The following is a 22,679-nucleotide window of genomic DNA, read 5'->3' as shown; positions in this document are numbered from 1 at the left end:
TCTTCCCTCCCGAGTTTCCCTTTCTTCTCCTAATACCGCCTTAGCAGCTTCTTTCATTATTCTATCCCTTTCTTCTGAAGTGAAGAGGGTTTATAAAATCTGCTGACAATCATCCCATGTGGGCTGATGGGTCCTAAAAATGGTCTCAAGGAGAGATATTAGTCCCTGAGGTTTCTCGGAAAATGGGGAATTCTGATATTTCCAATTGTATAAATCACTAGTGGAAAAAGGCACATAGATGAGGTGAGGAGGTGCCCGTGGGCCAGCATCTGGTGCTGGGGGCGCCTCCTGGAGAAGGAGGCAAAATGGCTGTATCTACCCACACATCCATATACAGGTATTGGTCTGGGTGGGGAGCCCTATAGACCGTGGCTCTGACAGCAAACAAAGTTGGAAGGTCAAAAGTGCCCTCTGTGGGCTATCCCACATTAAATGTAGGCCATTCCAGCTGGCTCAAGGTCCGGAGGAAACCTGGACTCGACTGCGGACCTCCGTACCCCTGAGCCCTCTTCTGGAAATCAGAAAAATTCTTCAACAGTCACTCGAGCGGGGATCCTGGCACAGACTCCTGTTGTCCCGTCCTAGATGACTCAGGAATAATGAGAAAGGGTAGGATACAGGCAACACACACTATTAACACAAGGAACACACTTGTCTCTCTCACACTCAACTCAGTCATTCGAGCTCAGACAAAACGCAGCGCGGTGCAAAAAGGATTCCTAATGTGACCGGTCACTCCTAAAGTTAACAAATCCAAATATCCAAATTTCAGAGAGTGGCATCCCACTTCTGAAAGCCCTGGGTAGGTTACTGTCAGCGTCCCACCTACTACCTCAGGATTGTGTGCTTTGGAGCTCAAAAGCCAAACCAAATGAGGATCCTCAGTGAATACTTACTCAACTCGAGCTATCCCTCCGGTCTCCTACCCAAAACTCCGCCAAGGGAGAATCCCGGACGAGCCCCCAAAATGTTGCATCCACCGGGTGCGAGAACAAACGTCGGAGACTTTCAGGAGTGTAAATGGTACTTTATTGGCCAGTTTAACCTGCGCCGGGGCGAACTCCCAAGATGTCCGGAGACACCGTACTCACAAGGAGCTGCAAACGAGAGTCGCGCCTGGCGCTTACAGCTAGGTCCTTATATATCCTAAGTGAGCAAGCATTATACAGACGCAGATGTGGCAGTTAGCTATTCGCTAGAGAGGTCGCACACAGCATAGCAACAGGGTCCGGGTTTAGCTTAGTGGTGAATTTCAAACATAAACTTCTTTGTTCTCAGCCTCACAGGGGCCCTATCAGCACTCCCTGTTCCTGCTCCTTCAATAGTTACACTCTGGCAGCCTCACAGCAGGGCCCTATCAGCACCTCCCTGTTCCTGCTCCAAAAAGTTACACTCTGGCAGCCACAGCACGCCTCCCTGAATCTAACAGTTAAGAGTATCATCCCAATATGCCAAGGTTGTGAGTTCGATCCCTGGTCAGGGCACACACAAGAAAGTGACCAATGAAAACATAAATAACTAGAACAACAAATTGATGTTTTTCTCCCTAAAAATCAATTTAAAAAAGAGCTAAGCAAGAATTAACAAACTTTTTCTGTAAAGGGCTTCAGAGTAAATTATTTTAGACTGTATAGTCTGTACTGTCTCTGTCTTAGCTACTTTATCTCTGACACTGAATCAGGAAGTCAGCCATAGACACTTTGTAAATTGATGGCTGTATTCAAATAAAACTTTATTTACAAAAACAGAAGGCAGACCAGATTTGGTCCACAGGATGCAGTTTGCCAACTTGATCCATGAGCAGTGGCAGATGACCTTATAGTCCTGTAAACAGACAGACAAATACTCAGATATTTCCCTAGGATGATGTGTGAACACCTGGGGGAAGTCCCTCAGTACCTATAAACAGATACTTAAATGTTAGGGAGTGGGTCATATAGGTAGTACACGATTTATAGCAGAAGTACTGGTGAGACCTTGGAGTATAATGGATGATGGACCACCAAGAATAGAAGGTAAACAGACACTGAAATGTAGAGGCACACCAGATGAAAATAGGCCCTTGAAAATGTGGGAGCCTCGCCCCACATGAGCCAGTAATGTTTAATCAAAAGAATAGTTGTCTCACTGAGGATCGTGTTACTGATTTGTAAGGAAATCCCTGTAGCATTTTAGGAAAGAGAAGAGAATGTCCCCCCCCCCCTTTTTTTTATATGTCCATTGATTTGGAGAGAGAGAGAGAGAGAGAGAAAAGCATCAACTCGTTGTTCCACTTAGTTATGCACTCATTGGTTGCTTCTCATATTTGCCTGACCAGGGATTGAACCCTTAACCTCAGCACAGTGGGATGACACTGTCCATTCAGCCACCTAGTCAAGACCTAGACAAAGCAATTGATTAATAGTTGGGAATCATTTTGGTTACAAGTGGGAGAAGTATATTTGTTTTTCACTGAATCTTGAGGTAGGCAATTCAAGGTTGATAGGGAACCCGGAACCTTGTATGTTGTTCGGTCATGCCTTCTTTCCATTAAGTTGCCTCACAGTTTAATATGGCTGCTTGAGCTCCAGCGTCCACACCCCACATTCCTTGCAGCCAGGAGGAGGAAGGAGCAAAAGGCATGGGCCAGTGTCTGTGAAGGAAAGTTTCTGAAAGCTGCCAGAACACACTTCTGGTGTCACATCATTGGCCAGAAAGAACTTAGTCAAATGACCACAGCTAACTGCAAACTGCGCTGAGCAGTGCAGTCTGGATAGTCATGCACCAACTCAGAACTGAGGGTTTTATTTTTTTGGAAGCGGTGAAGAATGGATATTGGGAGCCTGTTGGCGGTCACTGCCACACTACAGAGCTCTCTTGAAAGAGTTTTCTTATACTCCAGGATGAACCAAGTAGAGTGGGTATTCTTTTCACCCTGGAATCTACTTATGTTTCTCGTAGGTGATCATGTCTGAGTCTGGTCACAGTCAGCCTGGGCTCTATGGTGTAGAGAGGCGGCGACGGTGGAAGGAGCCTGGCCCTGGAGGCCCCCAGAATCTCTCTGGACCTGGTGGTCGGGAGAGGGACTACATCGCACCGTGGGAAAGAGAGAGACGGGTGAGTTTCTAGTCCCGAGGCCTGCCTTTCTGTATCCACTCCTTCACGGATGTTTAATGCGCACTTGCTATGTGCCAGGCACTAATCTAGATGCTGGGGATTTATCTGTTAACAAAATAGACTGCCCTCATGGAGGAAGAGGGTAAGGAATGACAAAGGGAGCTGTCTTAGATAAGGTGGTCCAGGAAGGCGTCTCTGAAGAGGTGACTTTGAGCAGAAATCCAAATGAAGTGAAGGAACAAGTAGAAACAAAAATATGAGCGAAGAGCATTATAAATAGAAAGAACAGCGAATGCAAAGGTCTTGAGACCTCTATCTCGTGTGTTCAAGGCAGGAGGCCAGTGCAGCTGCAGTGGATGGAGAAGGAGGGAAAGGGATAGAAGGATGAGGTCAGAGTGATGACTGAGGCCAGGTCATAGTAGGCCGTGGAAAGGGCTTTAGATTTCACGGAATGAAATTGGCATTGGAGAGTTTGAGCTGAGCTTGTGTTTTATAGAGTTATATAATGAAAATAGCAGTTTTTATTTACTGAGCAGCATGCAATGTACTGACACTGTGCAAAGTGCTTTACATCCACTTTACCACTACCTCTTGAAGCAGAATCTATGATAGATGCGGTTTTCACTAAGGAGGAATGTGAGCCTCAGAGGGGAAAGGACTTATCCAAAGTCATAGTCGTAAGCTTTGGGGCCAAACTCAGATCCAGCTGAGCGTCCAGCACAGCACCATCTGTCTGCTGCAGAGAGTGTCCTGGGCTAGGAGTCAGAGCCGTGGTGTGGGCCCAGCTCCTGCCTTGCTCTTCTGTGCTTGGGTGACTTACTGCCGCTTCTGCTCCCTGGGTTCTTCCCCAGGGCCCTGCACACCTCTAAGAACTGTTGGTGGGGTAGAAGGTGACAGTTGGGACCAGTTTGAGTCATAAGACTGCAAAGATAGGGAGTAATTTATTCACAGAGAGCTCGGGTCTTGCTTGTTTCTTCCCTTGGGTTGAGCACAGTCTCTCTTCCTTCCACACACACCTTCCTAGGGTATGGTACCATCTTCCTACACCTTCAGCCTCAACCCCTGAACAAACGATTCCCACGTCTTTACTTTGTCTGTGACTTGGCTACTGAGCACTGGCACCTCCTAACTGGCCAGTGGACTCCTCGCCTCCTTCATGCCCCCTGCTGACCTCAGCATCTTCTGCCATTTCTCCCAGTATCAGTGACAACCCATTGAGCCTCACCCTGGACATGTCCCTCCTGCATCCCACCCCATGCCTGTCAGGCACCAGTGCTGTGCATCGTGCCTCCTGAACATACCTTCACCACCCTACAGCCTCGCACCCAGCTCTTGCTACTCCCCTCTGCACCCTCCCCCGTCTCCCTCCCTCCCCCATCTCCTCCCTCCCTCCCCCGTCTCCCTCCCTCCCCGTCTCCTCCCTCCCCCGTCTCCCTCCCTCCCCCGTCTCCTCCCTCCCCCGTCTCCCTCCCTCCCCTGTCTCCCTCCTTCACCTGTCTCCCTCCCTCACCTGTCTCCCTCCCTGGCCTCCGGGAAGCCTATCGCCCTCACCCGTCTCCCTCCCTCCCCTGTCTCCCTCCCTCCCCCATCTCCTCCCTCCCCCGTCTCCCTCCCTCCCCCGTCTCCCTCCCTCACCTGTCTCCCTCCCTGGCCTCCGGGAAGCCCATCGCCCTCCCCCGTCTCCCTCCCTCCCCCGTCTCCCTCCCTCACCTGTCTCCCTCCCTGGCCTCCAGGAAGCCCATCGCCCTCACCCGTCTCCCTCCCTCCCCCGTCTCCCTCCCTCCCCCGTCTCCCTCCCTGGCCTCTGGGAAGCCCATCACCTTTCCTCCAGCAGTTCTCTCACAACTGTTCTTCCAAAGCATGGTCATAGCATCCTTTTGTTTCTCTTCACCAGAAGCCAGTGAAGTGAGTGGGATTTAAATAAGAATCTTCAATAAGTGGGAGAAGAAACAAACCCATTGAGGGGTCAAGACTCTCCCGACGTTAATCAGGAAACCAAAGAAAGAACAGGACTCAAACTCAGGTCTCCCTTTCTCAAGCAGATTGGGGTTGAGTTAAAAGAGACATGAAGGAGGCCAAATGTGGGGATCAGTCCACGGGCTTGGCCAGCTCAAGGGCAGGGCTGAGGAGGCGGTCAGAACAGCAGGTGCTACCAGCAACTCTGACAGTGAGCGTGTACCACACGTCAGCTGCCACGCGGACAGTTTGAGTTCTGTCTTTCAGACTCAGTAGTCCTGTGAGGAAGGAATCCCCATCCTCACTCGCCAGATGAGGAAACAGCCCTCAGTGAGGCTGGTTTCTCATCCAAATGCACACAGCCAGCGAGTGGCTGGGCAGGTCCTAACAAGATCTGTCTGGCTCCAGAGTCCTGGCTCCTTCCACTGGGGCTTGTCTAGCAGAGGCGGCTGGAGGGAGTGGTTGACAGCATGCGTTCTGGAGCTAGGCTGTCCGGGTTCAAATTCTGGCTCCATTGCTTATTGGCTGTGTGACCTTGGGCTAGCCAGTGAACCTCTCTGTGCCTCAGTTGCTTCATTTCTAAAGTGGAGATAGTAACAGTATCTCAAGGATTGTTGATAGGCTGGAAGAAGTTAATATAGGAAGGCATGTATAATAGTACCTGGCACACAAAGGCTTTCAGACTCGGTTCCAGGAGAGCCAGCAGAGTAACTGCCCTCCCTCACCACAGGATGGCAGCGAAGACACAAGCACGTCGGTCATGCAGAAAACCCCCATCATCCTCTCAAAACCTCCAGCAGAGCGGGTGAGCATGGGAGAATCTTGGGAAGGGGAGGCTGAGAGCAGTTAGGGCAAGGATGCCACTGACTGGAACCTTCTTACTCTTACAGTCAAAGCAGCCACCACCTGTAACGGCCCCTGCTGCCCCACCTGCCCCAGCCCCTCTGGAGAAGCCCATCGTCCTCATGAAACCACGGGAGGAAGGGAAAGGGCCCGCTGCCACAACAAATACCTCAGCCCCTGAGGGCACCGCCCCAGCGCCCCCTGCAGCCCCCGTGCCACCCAAGGGGGAGAAGGAGGGGCAGAGACCCACGCAGCCTGTGTACCAGATCCAGAACCGGGGCATGGGCACTGCCGCGCCAGCAGTCATGGACCGTGAGTTGGAGCCAGACAGAATCCGGTCGGGAGCCGGAACCTCTCACGCAGACCCTCACCGGGTCCTCTCTCTCTCTTTTTTCTGCTTTGTGTTCCCAGCTGTTGTGGGCCAGGCCAAACTGCTGCCCCCAGAGCGCATGAAGCACAGCATTAAGTTGGTGGATGACCAGATGAATTGGTGTGACAGTGCCATAGAGGTACTAGGGGGAGGGCCTCTCCCTGCCTGAGCTTCCTCAGGCCCCACACCCTTGCCTCCTCCACCCCTACCTCTTGGTGGCGACCCCAGACCAGACAGTGTTCAGGCAGCTGCAGCAGTGAGGTAACATCTGAAAGCTGTCACCAGCTAGGGTGAATTTCAGCAGCCTTCACTAGCTCACTGTAATTGTTGGTAAAGTAGCGAACCACTTCGATACTGGTTGGCTCAGGGGTGATCCCACTGCCACCTGGATGCCCAGGGGTCTTCTGCATCATCCCACCTCAGGGCAGCCTCCCGGACCCTGCTTCAGTCCCTCTCCTAATTGGTGGAAACCATGTTGTGTCAGCGTTAACTGGCTTGAATATCACTCCGCAGAGGTTTCCCTCGGTCACAGCGACCCCTGCCCTGGTTCCAAGCACATCCCTGGGATGTGGGAGGGAACCGGAGTCCTGGAAGAAAACCCACGCAGACTTGTAGAAAGCGTGCACACTCCACACAGTGACTGTGCCTGGGAATTGATTATTTTCCCCTCATTAACTGTTATAACAAAGGGATGTTTTTCAAGGACCCACTCTATAGTTGTTTTTTTTCTTGAGTAATGTCTCTTATGCCCCCTGGTGGTGAAAGTCGGCAGAGTTGGTGACCGAGAAGTGAAGGTGCCAGGAATTTCCAGGACTTAAATCCCACAGGCGGAGCCAGAAGGACTGGTCTCCTGTTCCTGCACACTGCTCCCTTTCTCAGGCTTCGCCGTGTTTTCCCAGCCTGACTGAGCAGAGAGCCTCCGGGAGTCAGCTCGGATAGCCCGCAGTCACCAAGTCCGGCCTTCACCCTGTCCCATTCCTGTGCTTCTCCCTCCTCGCGGAGGCCGAGCTCCGCTCCTCCCGCGTGGTCCAGCCACACTGACTTCCTGTTAGCTTCTTGATTATGCAGGTTTTCTACTTTGGAGCTCTCGCAAATACTATTCTTTACGCCCTGAATGTTCCACGTAGGCCACCACCACAGACACACAGAGGTCATTTGCAAGACCAGAGGGCAAGAATTTTTTCTTCATATCTGACAAGGCAGACAGCCATGCAAGTCTGGGCGCCCTCAGCTCATTCCCACTCCGGCAGCTGACAGGTTTCTGAAGGCTGCATCCCTGCATCTTCCCACAGTACCTGTTGGATCAGACTGATGTGTTGGTGGTTGGTGTCCTGGGCCTCCAGGGGACAGGCAAGTCAATGATCATGTCATTGTTGTCAGCCAACACTCCTGAGGAGGACCAGAGGTGAGGGGGCGTCAGGTAGAAGTGTGGGGGGCAGGGGGGGAGGTGTGCCTCCACCTGAGACGGGAGGGTGGGCCTGGGTGTTGCTAACGGTGTTACTTCAGGTCTTTGAGGGGTCGCTTCTCTTCGCCTCAGTGTCTTCAGATGAGGACAGCTAGGGCTGGACTAGATTTTTGTGTGTCTCCCAGGTAACCAGTCCCGTTCCTCTCCCCCCTCCTGCCTTGCCCGGGAATGGCACAGAGCCCAGCCAGGCACTGGGTGATTTACTCGTTGGTCTTTGGACGGTGGCCCACCTCAGTCTCAGCCTTGCCACTCACCGCTGCTTGACCTTGGGCAGGTCACTCCACCCCCTGGAATCTCACTTTCATCTGTACCGTGGGTCTTTGTAGGATGAGATAAGATCTGGAGGCAGAAACTACCAAGAGCCTAGCACAGAGCAGATGCTCGCAGATGTGGCTGATTCGACCTGGGCAATAGAATGGGAGAGAGGTCTGGATGGAAGTGTGAGTTCTAGGCCAGCCTCGGTCCTCTGTCCTTGAGGAAAGACAGAGTGATCGTGAGGATAAAGGGTGAAGTCCCAGGAGAGGACTTGGGGGAAGAGGGAGCTTAAGAACTAGGGTTCAAAACCGAGGCAGAGAAGGACGGGGGAAAGGCAGGGATTAGGAGTAGGACGCATATACAGTCTGATTAAGGAAGACTCAGAATGCGGGAGCATAAGGGGTTATTGCAAGAAAATATTTTTTTCTAATTCATTTTTTTTTAAATTGATATTAGAGAGGAAAGGGGAGAGCGAGCTCTGTTCCTGTGTGTGCCCTGACCAGGGATCTCACCAGCAACCTCTGCACTTCAGAACGATGCTCTAACCAACCGAACTCTCCAGCCAGGACGTTGGTTTTGTTTTTGTAATAAAGGAAGTGATATTAGCCTGGGTCAGAATCCATGAGCACCCTAACAGTAAATGCAGTACTTTACACACATCTGCAGTCAGGGGCTTCTTCTAGGGAAGGGCTCTGTAGTTTCTATCAATACCAGGTCTCGGTGGGGGGCCGATGCAGACTTAGAACGGGGGAAGGACCACTGTTGTGAGAACACACAGGCGTCCACTGGAACCAGGGCCATGAAGTTCTGCCTCCCAAGTGGCTCTGTCCCCTCTGTTCACATGCCCGACTTCAGCCTGACTTAGCTCCTCTTTGGAACAACAGTCCCTCCATCTCAGCCCCTCCACCAGCAGAATGTCCCCGTTCAGATTCCTGAGCAGAATTCTATTGGCTTAGCTTGTCTTTTTGAGCCACATTAGCCTGTGTCAAGGTGGACTTTGGTACCAACCTTTGTCATCAGGTTTTATAAGTTTTACATCCTAATTACCTTTAGACTTTGTCTGCTTCTCTCCTCCTCCGTCCCATCTCCCTGGTCCAAGCCACTGACGTCTCCCCTGAAGGTTGCCAAGAAGTCTCCTAACTGGTCTCCCTGCTTTAGTTCAATTCAGCAAGTATTTACAGGGCGCTCAGTAAGTGTCAGGCACTGTGCTGGGGATCCAAGAGTAAACAAAACTGGCAAAAATATTTGTCCTTGCAGCTTGGGTGGCTAGGGAAGGCTTCGGTAAGGGGGCATTTGAGAAAGAGCCTTGGAAGAGGGAAGGCATTCTGGTGGGAGGGAGGGCCAGTGTGAGCCTCCGCGTTGGGAGGGTGCCTGGCGTGTGTGCAGAGTGGCCTGGTGGCCCTGGAGCTAGAGCAGAGTGAACAGGAAGGGGAGTTAGACATCGGGTCAGAGAGACAGGGCAGCCTTGGGGTCCTGGGCTTGTCAGTTGTCACCCACTCTTCCCACCTGGCAATCCTTGCCACACAGCGGCAAGCAGAGCTTTCCAAACCCCAGTCCAGCCCTGTGACTTCTCTACTAACGTCTCTCCAGGGGTCCTTCAGGCCCATGGGCCAAAGCCCCAGCTCCTGTCCATGCTCCTCCAGGGCCTGTGTCCTCTTCTCACTCACAGCCCCTCTGTTCTCTGCTGTCACCACACTTCTCTATGCCTTATACAAGCCACCTGCCTTCTGCCTGGGCTAGTCTTTGTTTCTATCCTCTGTCCCCCTCCTCCCCTTTTAAGTCAATTAAAGTTGCTTAATTAACTCCCCTTTTCCTCAGCAACCTTCGTTGCCGCTTAGGGCAGTCCTTCCCCACTCTGTAGACTTGTTCCCACTTGGGGTGCGGCATGCCTCTTCTTCCTCACCCCGCAGTTCTTGAGACCAGGGGTTTGCAAGCGAGACCGGGGATTCCATGGAACAGGACTTTGTCCTGTTTACTGCTGCACCCTGGTGTTCGGCACACAGGAGGTCTTCAGCACAGTGTTTAGTGGGAGGATCCTGCTTGATGTCAGACGATATACTAAGCGTCTCAGGGAGGTGGCAGTTCCCTTTGAGAAGTGGCTACTGTTATCCTGATTTTACAAATTGAAAGACAAAATCACTTTGTCTCAGTCCCAGAGTGACCAGGCTGAGCTCAGTGGTGTTGGGCAGGGCCCAGCTCTGCCAGCTTTCTTGTCATATACCCAGCACCCAGCAGCCGTGACATGAAGGAGACCAGCCCGATGGGAGAACTGGGAGCCAGGACAGCAAACAGCCTCCCTCTCTCTCTGGAGAATTACCAGGGCTGTGCTACTAGTGCCTGGCAGGTAGCGGGTACACTCGGTTATTAATGGCTAGCAATTAGAAATTACTGTATAGCAGACACTCTTCTAAGGGCTTTATATATATTAGCCTCACAGTAACCCTAAGAGGTTTGAGACTGTTGTTATCCCCATTTTACAGATGAGGAAACCAAGGAAAAAGAGATCAAGGAATCTGTTAACACTACACAGCCAGGAAGAGGCAGAGCTAGGATCTGAAGCCCAGTAGTCAGGCCTAGTCCCTGCTCTTCAACATTTCAGTCTATTAACCTCATTAAATAAATTCACAGGTCTACTTAACGGATGATTGTGGAGTCATGTAGTGTGAAATACAGTCCCCTCTCCCGAGACAGCAGGGGCCATGGATGGAGGGCTTTGTGGGCAGGCAGGGAACCACATTCTACATGCTGATTTCAAGGGTTACATTGCAGGCGTCAAAGGCCAGGGAACCAGACTAATGCTCCTGACTGTTTCCCCACAGGGCGTATGTTTTCCGGGCCCAGAGCGCTGAAATGAAGGAACGAGGAGGCAACCAGACCAGTGGCATTGACTTCTTCATTACCCAAGAGCGGATTGTTTTCCTGGACACACAGGTGCCAGCCTCCACCTACCCCAGCCCACCATATGCTGCATACAGCTCCATACCAGTCTCTGTTTAAGCCAGCACCCTTCTTGGATTGCATGTGGTTTCAGCCACATGCTAGGTGCCCTTGGGCGAGTTACATCTTTGTCCCTTAGTCTCTTCTTGTCAGATTTTGCCCTCTCATGTGTACACAGTATCCTACAGAATCTCCTAGCAGACCCTGGTCATTTAGCTCAGTTAGTAAGGGTGTCATCCCGAAACACCAGGATTGCGGGTTTGATCCCTGGTCGGAGCACATACTGGAAGCAACCAATGAATGCACAACTAAGTGGAACAACAAATGAATGCTTTACTCTCTCTTTCTCTCTCCCCCTCTCCCCTCTCCCTCCATCTCAATTTCTCTCCTTCTCTCTCCCTTCCTTTCTCCCCCTCTTTTTCTCTCCCTCTCCTTCTCTCCTTCTTTGTGTCTCTAAAATCAGTCATTAAATAAAGAAAAAATCTAGCTTAGCAGTTAAAAGTATGGGTCCTGAAGTCTGACCAGGTGGTGGCGCAGTGGATACGGCATCAACCTGGGACACTGAAGTCACAGGTTCGAAACCACAAGGTCACCAGTTTGAGCACAGGTTTGCTAGATTGAACAAGGGTTCACTGGCTCAGCTGGCATCCCCGGTCAAGGCACATATGAAAAGCAATCAGTGAAAAACTAAAATGACTCAACTATGAGTTGATGCTTCTCATCTCTCTCCCTTCCTCTGTGTGTGTGTGTGTCTGTAAAAAAAAAAAAATGTGGGCCCTAGAATTAGTCTGTGTCCAGATGCTGCTTTTAGTGTGTGTGTGTGTGTGTGTGTGTGTGTGTGTGTGAGTGAGGGAGAGAGACAGACAGGCAGACAAACAGAGACACAGGGACAAACAGGAAGGGAGAGAGATGAGAAGCATCAATTCTTTGTTGTGGCTCCTTAGTTGTTCATTGATTGCTTTCTCATATGTGCCTTGATGGGGGCTCCATGTGAGCCAGTGACCCCTTGCTCAAGGCAGTGACCTTGGGCTCAGGCCAGCGACCACGGAGTCATGTCTGTGATCACATGCTCAAGCCAGCGACCCCCCACTCAAGCTGGTGAGCCCGCGCTCAAGCCTGCAACCTCGAGATTTCAAACCTGGGTCCTCTGCGTCGCAGTTCAATGCTTTATCCACTTCGCCACCGCCTAGTCAGGCCTGCCTTTATTTCTTACTGGCTATGTAACAGAAATTTTAACCCCCCACGCACCCAAATCTCAGTTTCCTCATCTGTTAATGGGAATGACAAGTATGCTCAGCCTCACAGGATTGTTGCAAGGGTTTACTGGAACCGTTCAGGTGCATCACTACCTTTAGTGGCAGCTGTTGTGCATGTTACTGACAGCTTCCCTTAGCTTCTCTCCTGCTCTTTAGCAAAGTCCCTGTTCCTTATCTGGCATTCAGGGCTTATGTGACTTGCCTTCTTGAGACTCTCTGGCCTCCCCTCCCTGGTGCGGTCATCAACCTGCCACACACACCACAGGCCTTGCCATGGCCTGTCTTCCCTGTAGGCTCTCCACATCCTGTTCCCATTACCTGAAATGCAGGGGGTTTGTGCGGTTTCAGTGAGTTAGCACAAGTAAAGTGTACCTGGCATCGAGCAGGCACTCGACTCTCAGCTGTCTCAGTCATTGTCGTTAGAGCACTCTCTGCCCTTACCATTTTGCTTGGCTAATGCCTTCTCCCTGAATCTTCTGCTAAGGTGTTGCCTTCTCCTGGAAGCCATCCCCTCCTCTGCGCACCCACTAGTGCCCATGTGCACCTCCCATCACAGCACGTGGTTTATCAGTGTGGTTCTTGTGTGCTATTCCCCTTCCCACCTGCCTGGAACTCTTCCAGGAGTGTCCCTGTCCCATAGGTGGTGCTCGCTTTGAGCATTAGTGACATGGAGAGTGGCAGACCTACAAGTGTAGCCTGAGACCTACCTGTGTGCCAGACTCTGTGCAAGGACCATGGGGACCTAGAAGTGAACTGAATTGTGTGCAAGCTGGGTCAGAGGCCCATGTGGTACAGAACGGAAGTTAAACAGACAAGACAGAATAGAACACAGCGATGTTTGGAGTTTCAGAAAGCAGCTGGGCCTGACCAGTGGTGGCACAGTGGTTAGAGTATTGACCTGGGATGCTAAGGTCCCAGGTTCAAAACCCCGAGGTTTGCGGCTGGAGCCCTCCAGTCAAGGCATGTGTGAGAAGCAATCAATGAACAGCTAAAAGTGAAGCAACTACAAGTTGATACTCTTCATCTTTCTCCCTTCCTGTCTCTGTCTCCCTCTCTTAAAAAAGAAAAAAAAAAGCCCTGGCCAGTTGGCTCAGCAGAAGAGCATTGGGCCAGCCTGTGGAAGTCCTGGGTTTGATTTCCAGTCAGGGCACACATGTCCTCACCTCAGGTGCTAAAATAGCTTGGTTGCCAAGCAATGGAGCAGCAACCCCAGATGGGCAGAGCATCGCCCCGGTAGAGGGCTTGCTGGATAGATCCCCATCAGGGCACATGCTGGAGACTGTCTTTGCCTCCCCGTCTCTCAATAAAAAATAAGTAAAAACAAAAGTGAGCAGTTAGAAAAGCCTCTTAATTCTGCTCACTGAAATAAGAAAGCAATAGACTGTCAAGTTAATTTAGCTCTTAAAAAGTTTTTTAATGGAGCCTGACCAGGTGGTGGCACAGTGGATAGAGCGTTGGACTGGAATGTGAAGGAACCAGGTTCAAAACCCCGAGGTCGGCCCTGGCTGGTTGGCTCAGTGGTAGAGCATTGGCCTGGCGTGCAAGAGTCCCGGGTTCGATTCCTGGCCAGGGCACACAGGACAAGCGCCCATCTGCTTCTCCACCCCTCCCCCTCTCCTTCCTCTCTGTCTCTCTCTTCCCCTCCCGCAGCTAAGGCTCATTGGAGCAAAGTTGACCCGGGCGCTGAGGCCTCTGCCTCAGGCACTGGAATGGCTTTGGTTGCGACAGAGCGACACAGCGTAGCCCCTGGTGGGCATGCCGGGTGGATCCCGGTCGGGCGCATGCGGGAGTCTGTCTGACTGCCTTCCCGTTTCCAACTTCAGAAAAATACAAAAAAAAACACAAACCCCGAGGTCGCCAGCTTGAGTGCGGGTTGATCTGGTTTGAGCAAAGCTCACCAGCTTGAGCCCAAGGTTGCTGGCTCGCGCAAGGGGTCTCTCGGTCTGCTGTAGCCCCTACAGTTAAGGCACATATGAGAAAGCAATCAATAAACAACTAAAGTGCCACAATGAAGAATTGATGCTTCTTATCTCTCCCTTCCTGTCTGTCCCTGTCTATCCCTCTCTTTGACTTTCTCTGTCAAAAAAAAAAGTTTTTTAATAGAATGTTTCTTTTAAAAATGTTTGATCAGCCTACCACTGATTTGTTTACACCCACTGATATAATTTTTAAATCCTCACCAATTTTTACACTAATCGTTTTTGACCTAAGTCATTATCTTTGCAAAGTTTTGAAAGTTTAACAACAAAATTATCTTGAAGGGACGTGACTCATTTATGTTAAATTTATTACCTCTAGGAGAGCTGTCCTTCAGGGCATGAGGCACTTGGGAGCAGTGATGATTTGTAAAAGAGCTGGGGACGTGTGTCTGCTTTGGGACTTTTTGTCTCTTGCTGACTAGTACTGTACTAATGAGAAGCTGCCTGCTTGTGCTTCTTACCTTATTTTGTCCTAAGAGAAGAGATGTATTTGCCTTCAGCATGTGGGACTTGGGTAGCCATGACCCTGAGGATCCTGACCCCTTTTTCTCTCCCTTGCTCCAGCCCATCCTGAGCCCCTCCATCTTGGACCACCTCATCAACAATGACCGCAAGCTGCCTCCAGAGTACAACCTTCCCCACACCTATGTTGAGATGCAGGTGAGGGGCCGAGCCAGGCTCGGGGTGGGGGAGACCCACCTTTCCTTGCAAGACCTGTCCTGGGGGCTGGGAGGGGCTGGCCCGGTTCTGCTTCACTGGAGCCCTGGCTGGAGGAAGAGAATGACTTTTAGAGTCAGATACAGCTCTGCCCCTCAGAAGTCATTTTCTGCCCCTTCCCCTTTAAGCCTCAGTATCTGCCTCTGAAAATGGGGCTGCTTGGCCCTACTCAGCCCGATTTTGGGGTGGCCCATGAGGGAAGAGCCAGCACAGCCTGTGCACAGAAGGTAGCTTCAGGCTCTGAAGCCCTTACCTGCTGTCCCCTTGGCCGAGTCTGGGATCAGGGGCCCTTCCTCTGGGCAGAGGGGACCTTCAACTCTGTTGTTCCTTCCCACCCACCCTCAGTCACTCCAGATTGCTGCCTTCCTCTTCACGGTCTGCCACGTGGTGATCGTCGTCCAGGACTGGTTCACGGACCTCAGTCTGTACAGGTGAGAGGCTGGGGAGAAGGGAGAGCCAGCCTTGAGACAGGCTGCAGAGACCTAGCCACTTGCCCAGGTGTCACAGGTTCCACACAGCAGCGCAGCTACCCTGTTAAATGTAAGTGGAGGCCTGACCTGTGGTGGCAAAGTGGATAAAGCGTCGACCTGGAATGCTGAGGTTGCCGGTTCAAAACCCCGGGCTTGCCCGGTCAAGGCACATATGGGAGTTATGCTTCCTGCTCCTCCACCTTCTCTCTCTCTTCTCTAAAATGAATAAATAAATATAATTAAATAAAAAAAGACCAGAGTAAAAGTAGATGACATATAGACTAAAAACCAAAAAAAACTCTTTTAAGTGCTGCCCCCCCCCCCCTGCCCCAGTGCAGGGCCCTCTCTGCGCCTGGCCCAGGGCCTGCAGCCTGTTCCCGGTCACCTCACCGGCTCTCCCGAGGCTTTTCCTCCCTCCATGAAAGCCAGAGTGACCTCATTTTGTCCCTTGTGCAGCATGGGCCCTCTGTCCTCCTCGTCCCTCTCCCTCAGCCAGAAACTGCCGCAGATCTCAGAATCCCTCCCTCAGGGCCTTCAGGTCAGCCTGGGGCCTTCCTGACCTTCTCGCTTAGCACTCCCTGGTCCCCGCCCCCTTGCCCTGCGGTGTTTCCTTCGCTGCACTTATCACCCGCCACCCCACTGGAAAGTGTACATCTCTTTGTGGTCTGTCTCCCCTCAGAATGGACGTCTGTGGTTGCCAGGGGTTGGGGGGGAAGGGGGGTGGCTAGGAGACAGTCCCCGGTGCCTCCCTCAGTGCCTGGCACAGGGCAGGTACTTAATACAAAGGTGGTGAAGGAATAGCAGATGGAGCTGGCTTGTCTGGTCCATCTCATGCAAGCATGTGTACCGGGACCCTGCAGGCAGGAAAGGGGCCAGAAGCAGGATCTGCCTACAGCAGCTAGAGGCTCCAGAAATGCCTCCCGACAGAAGTGGCTCAGAACCTGTGGCTAAAGGAGTTCTTCTGGGCCTGGGGCCCCAGCAGATAGCTGATGGGTGGCCAGCCGGGATGGGTGCAGGGCCCAGGCAGAAGGAACAGGAGCTCTTGGGACAGGAGACCTGAGCTGAAGGCAGCAGATGTCTCCAGAATCAGGCCACCCTGGGTTTGACTCCCAGCTCCCACTGGAGGTGGCTTCTTCTATAGCCCACATAGGTGGAACTGTGTTATACAGATTGTGTGAGTTAAAAGAATGTAAAGCATTCAGCATAGTGCCTGGTGAGACCGTGGCGTGGGCGTGAGCTGTGGGTCTGGGCAGAAGTAAGAGGAGACTTGCTGGGGAGCTGGCTATTGTGACCAGATCTAAGTGCCTTCATTCTAAAACCTCCCCTCCTACCGCCATTGTTTACTAGAATTCATTCGAATAACAAATGACATCAAACATTTACATATGCCATTCGCTGTTCTGGGCACTGGGATACAGTTGTTGTAAACAAACATAAAACAGCCTGACCTGTGGTGGCGCAGTGGATAAAGCGTCGACCTGGAATGCTGAGGTCGCCGGTTCAAAACCCTGGGCTTGCCTGGTCAAGGCACATATGAGAGTTGATGCTTCCTGCTCCTTCCCCCCTTCTCTCTCTCTGTCTCTCTTCTCTCTCTCTCTCTCTCTCTCTCTCTCTCTCTCTCTGTCTCTCCCTCTCCTCTCTAAAATGAATAAATAAAAAGTTTAAAAACAACATAAAACAGACTGCCCTGTTTTTACTTTCTGGTGGGGCTCCAGGCTCAGGTGCTGGCAGGTGGAGAGCCTTGTTTTTAAGCCAGAGTCTTAAAACCCTTAAAATTGTGGCGAATGTGTGTGTGTAATCATTTTATCACATTCTGTTATTTCTTATCTCTAATAGCAGCTTAATGGTATTTACTTTTACATGTTGGAAACATCTAAAAGTAGCATAGCGTGCGGAAGTCCCAGGTTCGATTCCCAGCCAGGGCACACAGGAGAAGCACCCATCTGCTTCTCCACCCCCCCCTCCTTCCTCTCTGTCTCTCTCTTCCCCTCCCGCAGCCAAGGCTCCATTGGAGCAAAGATGGCCCGGGCGCTGGGGATGGCTCCATGGCCTCTGCTTCAGGCGCTAGAGTGGCTCTGGTCACAACAGAGCAACGCCCTGGATGGGCAGAGCGTCGCCCCCCTGGTGGGCGTGCCGGGTGGATCCCGGTCGGGTGCATGCAGGAGTCTGTCTGACTGCCTCCCCGTTTCCAGCTACAGAAAAATACAAATAAATAAATAAATAAATGGAACAACAAAAAATAAAATAAAAATAAAAGTAGCATACACTGAAAACTTAGGTTCACACAAAAACCTGCACACAGATTTTATAGCAGCTTTATTCATAATTGTCAAAAGGTAGAGACAACCAAAATGTCCTTCAGTGGGTGAGTGGATAAGTAAACTAGTACATCCAGACATGGGAATATTATTCTAAAAAGAAATGAGCTTTCAGGTCATGAAAAGACATGGAGGAATTTTAAATGCATGTTACTAAGTGAAAGAAGCCAATCTGAAAAGGTTGTATACTGTGTGATTCCAACTAAAGGGCGGGCTGGAAAGGGCAGACCTGTGGAGCAGAGGGAGAGACCCTGCTTCTGAACTTAAACTGCTCTACAAAAGAAATTATTCTTTTTAAAGAGTATAAACTCATAAAAATGCATGTAGTGGCTATAAATCTATGGATTTGTGTCTGAATTTCCTAAACTTGTGTGAGAAATCTGGTGTGTATGCCACATTTTTGTGGGTATGTCTGAAGCTTCCATCAGATTTGCAAAGAGGGCCCCTTCCCCGAGGCTGTGTGGGTGGGGTGCCAGAGCACCAGCCCACTTCTCACCCCAAACCCCAGGTTCCTCCAAACGGCGGAGATGGTGAAGCCCTCCACCCCCTCACCCAGCCACGAGTCCAGCAGCTCCTCAGGCCCCGAGGAAGGCACTGAGTACTACCCCCACCTGGGTGAGAGGCTCTCTGAGGGCCGGGGGCGGGGGCGGGGGGAGGAAAAAGGGCAAAACCAGGGGCACTCTGGGGAAGTGGGGGGCTGGGAGGAAGGAAGTCAGCGAGTTGGCTGCTACTTCCTGTAAGGGTCCCACTGCCTCAGTCCACCCTGGCCACCGAGGCATGCCCTTGATCAGAATGGAAGCCTCTGGGGACAGGACCCAAGTCCATCCGTTTCTGGGTCTCCAGCATCTCCAAGCACGGGGCCCAGGGAGGGAGTGTGGGGTTGACCCGAGTGGCCCGTGCTCCCACTGTGGCCCTGCATGGCCCTCTCACATGCCATCTCTTGCCTGGTCTGTCCTTGCTCTGCGCTCTCAATGCTCTACTGCTTTGGAAAATCTAGTTCATTTACAATTCCCCGGCAGGGTCTTGCCTACTTCCCTGGCCTGGCTGAGCCCCTGGTGCTACTTTCTGAAATAACTCCTAATCATGCGGCCATCTTCCCCTCTGTCTTCCATCTTTATGGGCAGAAACCAGATCTGACTCACCCCTAGGTCCCCACACCGCCCAGAGCCTGGTGCAATAATGAAGTTACATGTCACACAGATACTTAGAAGTGATCTGAACTCCTGGGTAAGGGCAGCTCTTTGGGGTGAAATGGGAATTTACGTGGCTGAACCTCACGGCCTCATCTTCCCACCATCCCCAGTCTTCCTACAGAACAAGGCTCGCCGAGAGGACTTCTGTCCTCGAAAGCTGCGGCAGATGCACCTGATGATCGACCAGCTCATGGCCCACTCCCACCTGCGTTACAAGGGTGAGGGGCCCCAAGCTGGCCAGTGACCTAACTCCTGATCCCAGCTTGGCCATCTCACACGTACTCCCCTGCCCCACTCCTGGCAGCGTGGTTCCTGCAAGCTCATAGCTTCTCTCCCCCAGGTACTCTGTCCATGTTACAGTGCAACATCTTCCCCGGGCTCCCCCCTGACTACCTGGACTCGGAGGTCAACTTGTTCCTGGTGCCCTTCATGGACAGCGAAACGGAGAGTGAAAACCCACCAAGAGCAGGTACGGTTCCCTCTCAAGGAAATCGGCCACAGGGAGACAGGTGCTTCTTTGTTCTAGAGGTTGACATGGGTCTGCGGTGGTTAGGGGGAGACACGGGTTTCACTGATCTGATGACAGGGACCCACCCTGGTGTGGGAGGCGCCTCTGGCCTGTCCCTGAGGGCTTGGACCCTTGCTCAGGAGCATGTTTCCAAGCCATGAAATGCAGGAAGAGCTGGGCCGGGGCTGTGCTCGGAGCACCTGGAAGCCCAGAGTGCTGGTTGGCTGGGAGAAGGCCCCTTATCCTCCCCCGTCGACTCCCCAGGGCCCGGCTCCAGCCCCCTCTTCTCCCTGCTCCCCGGGTACCGTGGACACCCCAGTTTCCAGTCCTTGGTGAGCAAGCTTCGGAGCCAGGTGATGTCCATGGCCCGGCCACAGCTGTCACACACGATCCTCACCGAGAAGAACTGGTAAGAGCTCTTGCCGAGGGGGTCGGTGTGAGGTGCCCCCACCACCCTGCTCCCCAGGCCTCTGCAGACAGAGGACATGCCAGGGTTTTCTCCCTGTTTGGTTTCTTTTTCTGGAATGGTGATTGCTACCATCTTGTAAGCTCCTCTTTCACGTCAGGCATCATGTTTCATATGGTTTTTTCTTTTCTTTTTTTTAGGGTTAATGTTAAAATTAGGGTCAGGATTAGGGGTTAAGGCAGAGTTCACGGTTACTTTTAGCAGCTAGGTTAGGGGTAGGTTTAGAGATAGCATTAGAGTTCTCATGGAGGGTTTAGGGTTTGGGTCTAGGGTTATGTGTACGGTTAGGGTTATGGTATTAAGGTGGGGTTAGGGTCCGGGTTTCAAGTTTAGGATTTAGGATTAGAGTTAGTGTTAGGGTTAGAGTTAGAGGATTAGTGTTAGGTTTAATGTTAAATGGTCGAAGTTAGTGTTCGTGTTAGAGGGTTAGCATTAGTGTTATGTGGTTAGCGTTAGAGCAGCGGTTCTCAACCTGTGGGTCACAACCCCGGCGGGGGTCGAACGACCAAAACACAGGGGTTGCCTAAAGCCATCGGAAAATACATATTTATTATACAATACATTTTTAACCCACAGGTTGAGAACCGCTGCGTTAGAGGATTATGGTAAGAAGGTTAGGGTTGTACTTAAAAGGTTGGGTTAGGGTTAAGTTTATTCTTTTTTATTTAATTGAATTGAATGGGGTAACATTGGTTAATCGCATAATACAACATATAAGTTGTATGTGTGCAAGTCTATATCTTGCATTGTGTGCTCACTACCCAAAGGCTAGTCTGCTTCCATCCCCAGATATTTGTCCCCCTTTACCATCCCAGCCTCCCCCCACTTCCTCCCCTCTGCTCATCTGCGCCTATGAGTTGTTTTGTGTTCATTTGTTGCTTTCTGGTTATTTGTTGTTGTTGTTTTGTATTTTTCTGAAGTTGGAAACGAGGAGGCAGTCAGACTCCCACATGCACCTGACCGGGATCCACCCGGCATGCCCACCAGGGGGCGATGCTCTGCCCATCTGGGGTGTCGCTCTGTTGCAACCACAGCCATTCTAGTGCCTGAGGCAGAGGCCACAGAGCCATCCTCAGCACCTGGGCCAACTTTGCTCCAATGGAGCCTTGGCTGCTGGAGGGGAAGAGAGAGACAGAGGAAGGAGAGGGGGAGGGGTGGAGAAGCAGATGGGCGCTTGTCCTGTGTGCCCTGGCCGGGAATCGAACCCAGGACTCCCGCACGCCTGGCCGACGCTCTACTACTGAGCCAACCGGCCAGGGCTGTTGCTTTCTGTTTTGTGTCCCACATTGTTTCACGTGATTTTGAGTCCTTCTAATTAGCCATGGAGTCTAAGTTTTGTCACCAGTTTTGCTAATGGGGAAATTTAGGCTCAGAGAGAAGTGTCACATGGTGAGGTCACATACCTGTAGTTAGTTGTCATTTGATTGCGAAGAGGAGGACCAGGAAGCCCAGTCAAACTTAAAGAGGATTTACGCCAAGGCCCTGAGTGCAGAAGGCGCCCTCCCAGGAGGGGAGGCAGGGCGCCGCTGGAGCCACGGGCTGCGCTGTCCCGCTTTCACTGGACGCGCAGGCTCATTGTGCCCTTCTCGTCCCTGCCCCTCTGCTGACTGGCTTCCACCCTGCTCTCAGAGAGCCCTGCACCCTTTCTTGCCCTAGCTTTCTTTGTCCAGAGCTTATGTTGGGTCTGTCTCATCTAATTCTTAAACAAATTTGAAAAAAATAGCTTGGCTTGTTGCAGCCTCTACCTTGATTGCCTGGGCCTGTTTGCCGTGGGCTGCGGGAAGGGGGGTAGTATGGCGGCAGGAAGCCACAGGGCAGGGAGGGCTCGGTGGGCTGGAGCTCCGCTCCACCCGTTGGCCTGAGCCAGGGCCCCGTGGGGAGGTGAGAGTTTGGAAGGTAGAGGGTTACGCAGCTGAGCAGCATAGGGCTGGGGGGAGGCAGAGATAGAACCATTCTCCACAAAGGCCAGCACTGGGGGGATGGGGGGTGGACTCTGAGGTGGGGACCGAGGTCTTAGTCCAGGTTCCAGACCTTCAGCTTCGCTTATCATGGAGGCAGTTAGGGAATCAGAGCCTCCTCCTGGCAGCACTGGTGTCTTCCCTGTGGCCCAGTTGAGGAGTCTTATGTCACAGGCCATAGGTGGGTCCAAGGCTGGGTGGGGCTCCAGCCAGGGCTGCGCTGACTGTTGACCTCTCACAGGTTCCACTATGCTGCCCGGATCTGGGATGGGGTGAAAAAATCCTCTGCTCTGGCAGAGTACAGCCGTCTGCTGGCCTGAGACCGAGGGGAGGAAGTCACTCACGGAGCGCCCTCTGGGTACCCAGTGGATGGCGATGGGGCACACACATCCTCCCTCACGTCTGGGGGAGAGAGTCCTCGCCCAGAAATACGAGGTGTTCAGGGCCGGGCCCCCACCTCAGTGGAGCGTTGTTCAGGGGTAACTTTGAGATTCCACCCCTAACCTGGGACAGGACAGCCCATCCTTGGTCCTCTACAGGGATAGGTGGTGGGAGGGGTCTGAATGGTCACCAAAAAGCGCGGGCTCCATCTTGGCCTCCCTCTGGAGGGACAGGAGCAACAGGTCCCTCTTCCCAGGCTCCCGGCCCTCTCCTGTGAGGTGAGGCCCAGACTAGGGAGCTCTTTACTGGGGCAGATGTGGCAATTCAAATAAAAAGTTGTGCAAGTCTGTTCTGGTGTCCTCCTCTTGCCTCAGCATGCTGTCCTGATAGCAGGGCAAATTTGGGTCCCAACCCTTGTGGGCTGATTAGCCTTGACCACCCATTGGAGCCTGAATGAACTTCCCAAGGGGACTCATTCCGTGTTGGTCATACAGTTGCTGGGAGCAGATGG

The 22,679-nt window shown here is 52.1% G+C and overlaps 1 protein-coding gene across 1 annotated transcript in view; it reads left to right on the top strand.

Moving 5' to 3' along the window:
* The window catches only part of SMG9 (SMG9 nonsense mediated mRNA decay factor), a 29,432-nt gene extending 6,917 nt beyond the window's left edge, over positions 1-22,515 (top strand). The window contains exons 2-14 of the mRNA XM_066373653.1: positions 2,941-3,096; positions 5,783-5,857; positions 5,943-6,207; positions 6,307-6,404; positions 7,558-7,670; positions 10,805-10,916; positions 14,722-14,817; positions 15,220-15,305; positions 18,171-18,277; positions 18,966-19,073; positions 19,196-19,324; positions 19,628-19,772; positions 22,029-22,515. Coding sequence (XP_066229750.1) covers positions 2,947-3,096; positions 5,783-5,857; positions 5,943-6,207; positions 6,307-6,404; positions 7,558-7,670; positions 10,805-10,916; positions 14,722-14,817; positions 15,220-15,305; positions 18,171-18,277; positions 18,966-19,073; positions 19,196-19,324; positions 19,628-19,772; positions 22,029-22,107 — 1,563 coding nt within the window. The 5' untranslated portion in view covers positions 2,941-2,946 and the 3' untranslated portion in view covers positions 22,108-22,515. The remainder of the gene's footprint in view (positions 1-2,940; positions 3,097-5,782; positions 5,858-5,942; positions 6,208-6,306; positions 6,405-7,557; positions 7,671-10,804; positions 10,917-14,721; positions 14,818-15,219; positions 15,306-18,170; positions 18,278-18,965; positions 19,074-19,195; positions 19,325-19,627; positions 19,773-22,028) is intronic.
* The last annotated feature ends 164 nt before the right edge of the window (positions 22,516-22,679 follow it).

The sequence above is a fragment of the Saccopteryx leptura genome, chromosome 3, assembly GCF_036850995.1.
Source record: "Saccopteryx leptura isolate mSacLep1 chromosome 3, mSacLep1_pri_phased_curated, whole genome shotgun sequence".
Lineage (NCBI taxonomy): Eukaryota > Metazoa > Chordata > Mammalia > Chiroptera > Emballonuridae > Saccopteryx > Saccopteryx leptura.
This window is presented reverse-complemented; position numbering and strand designations above follow the sequence as displayed.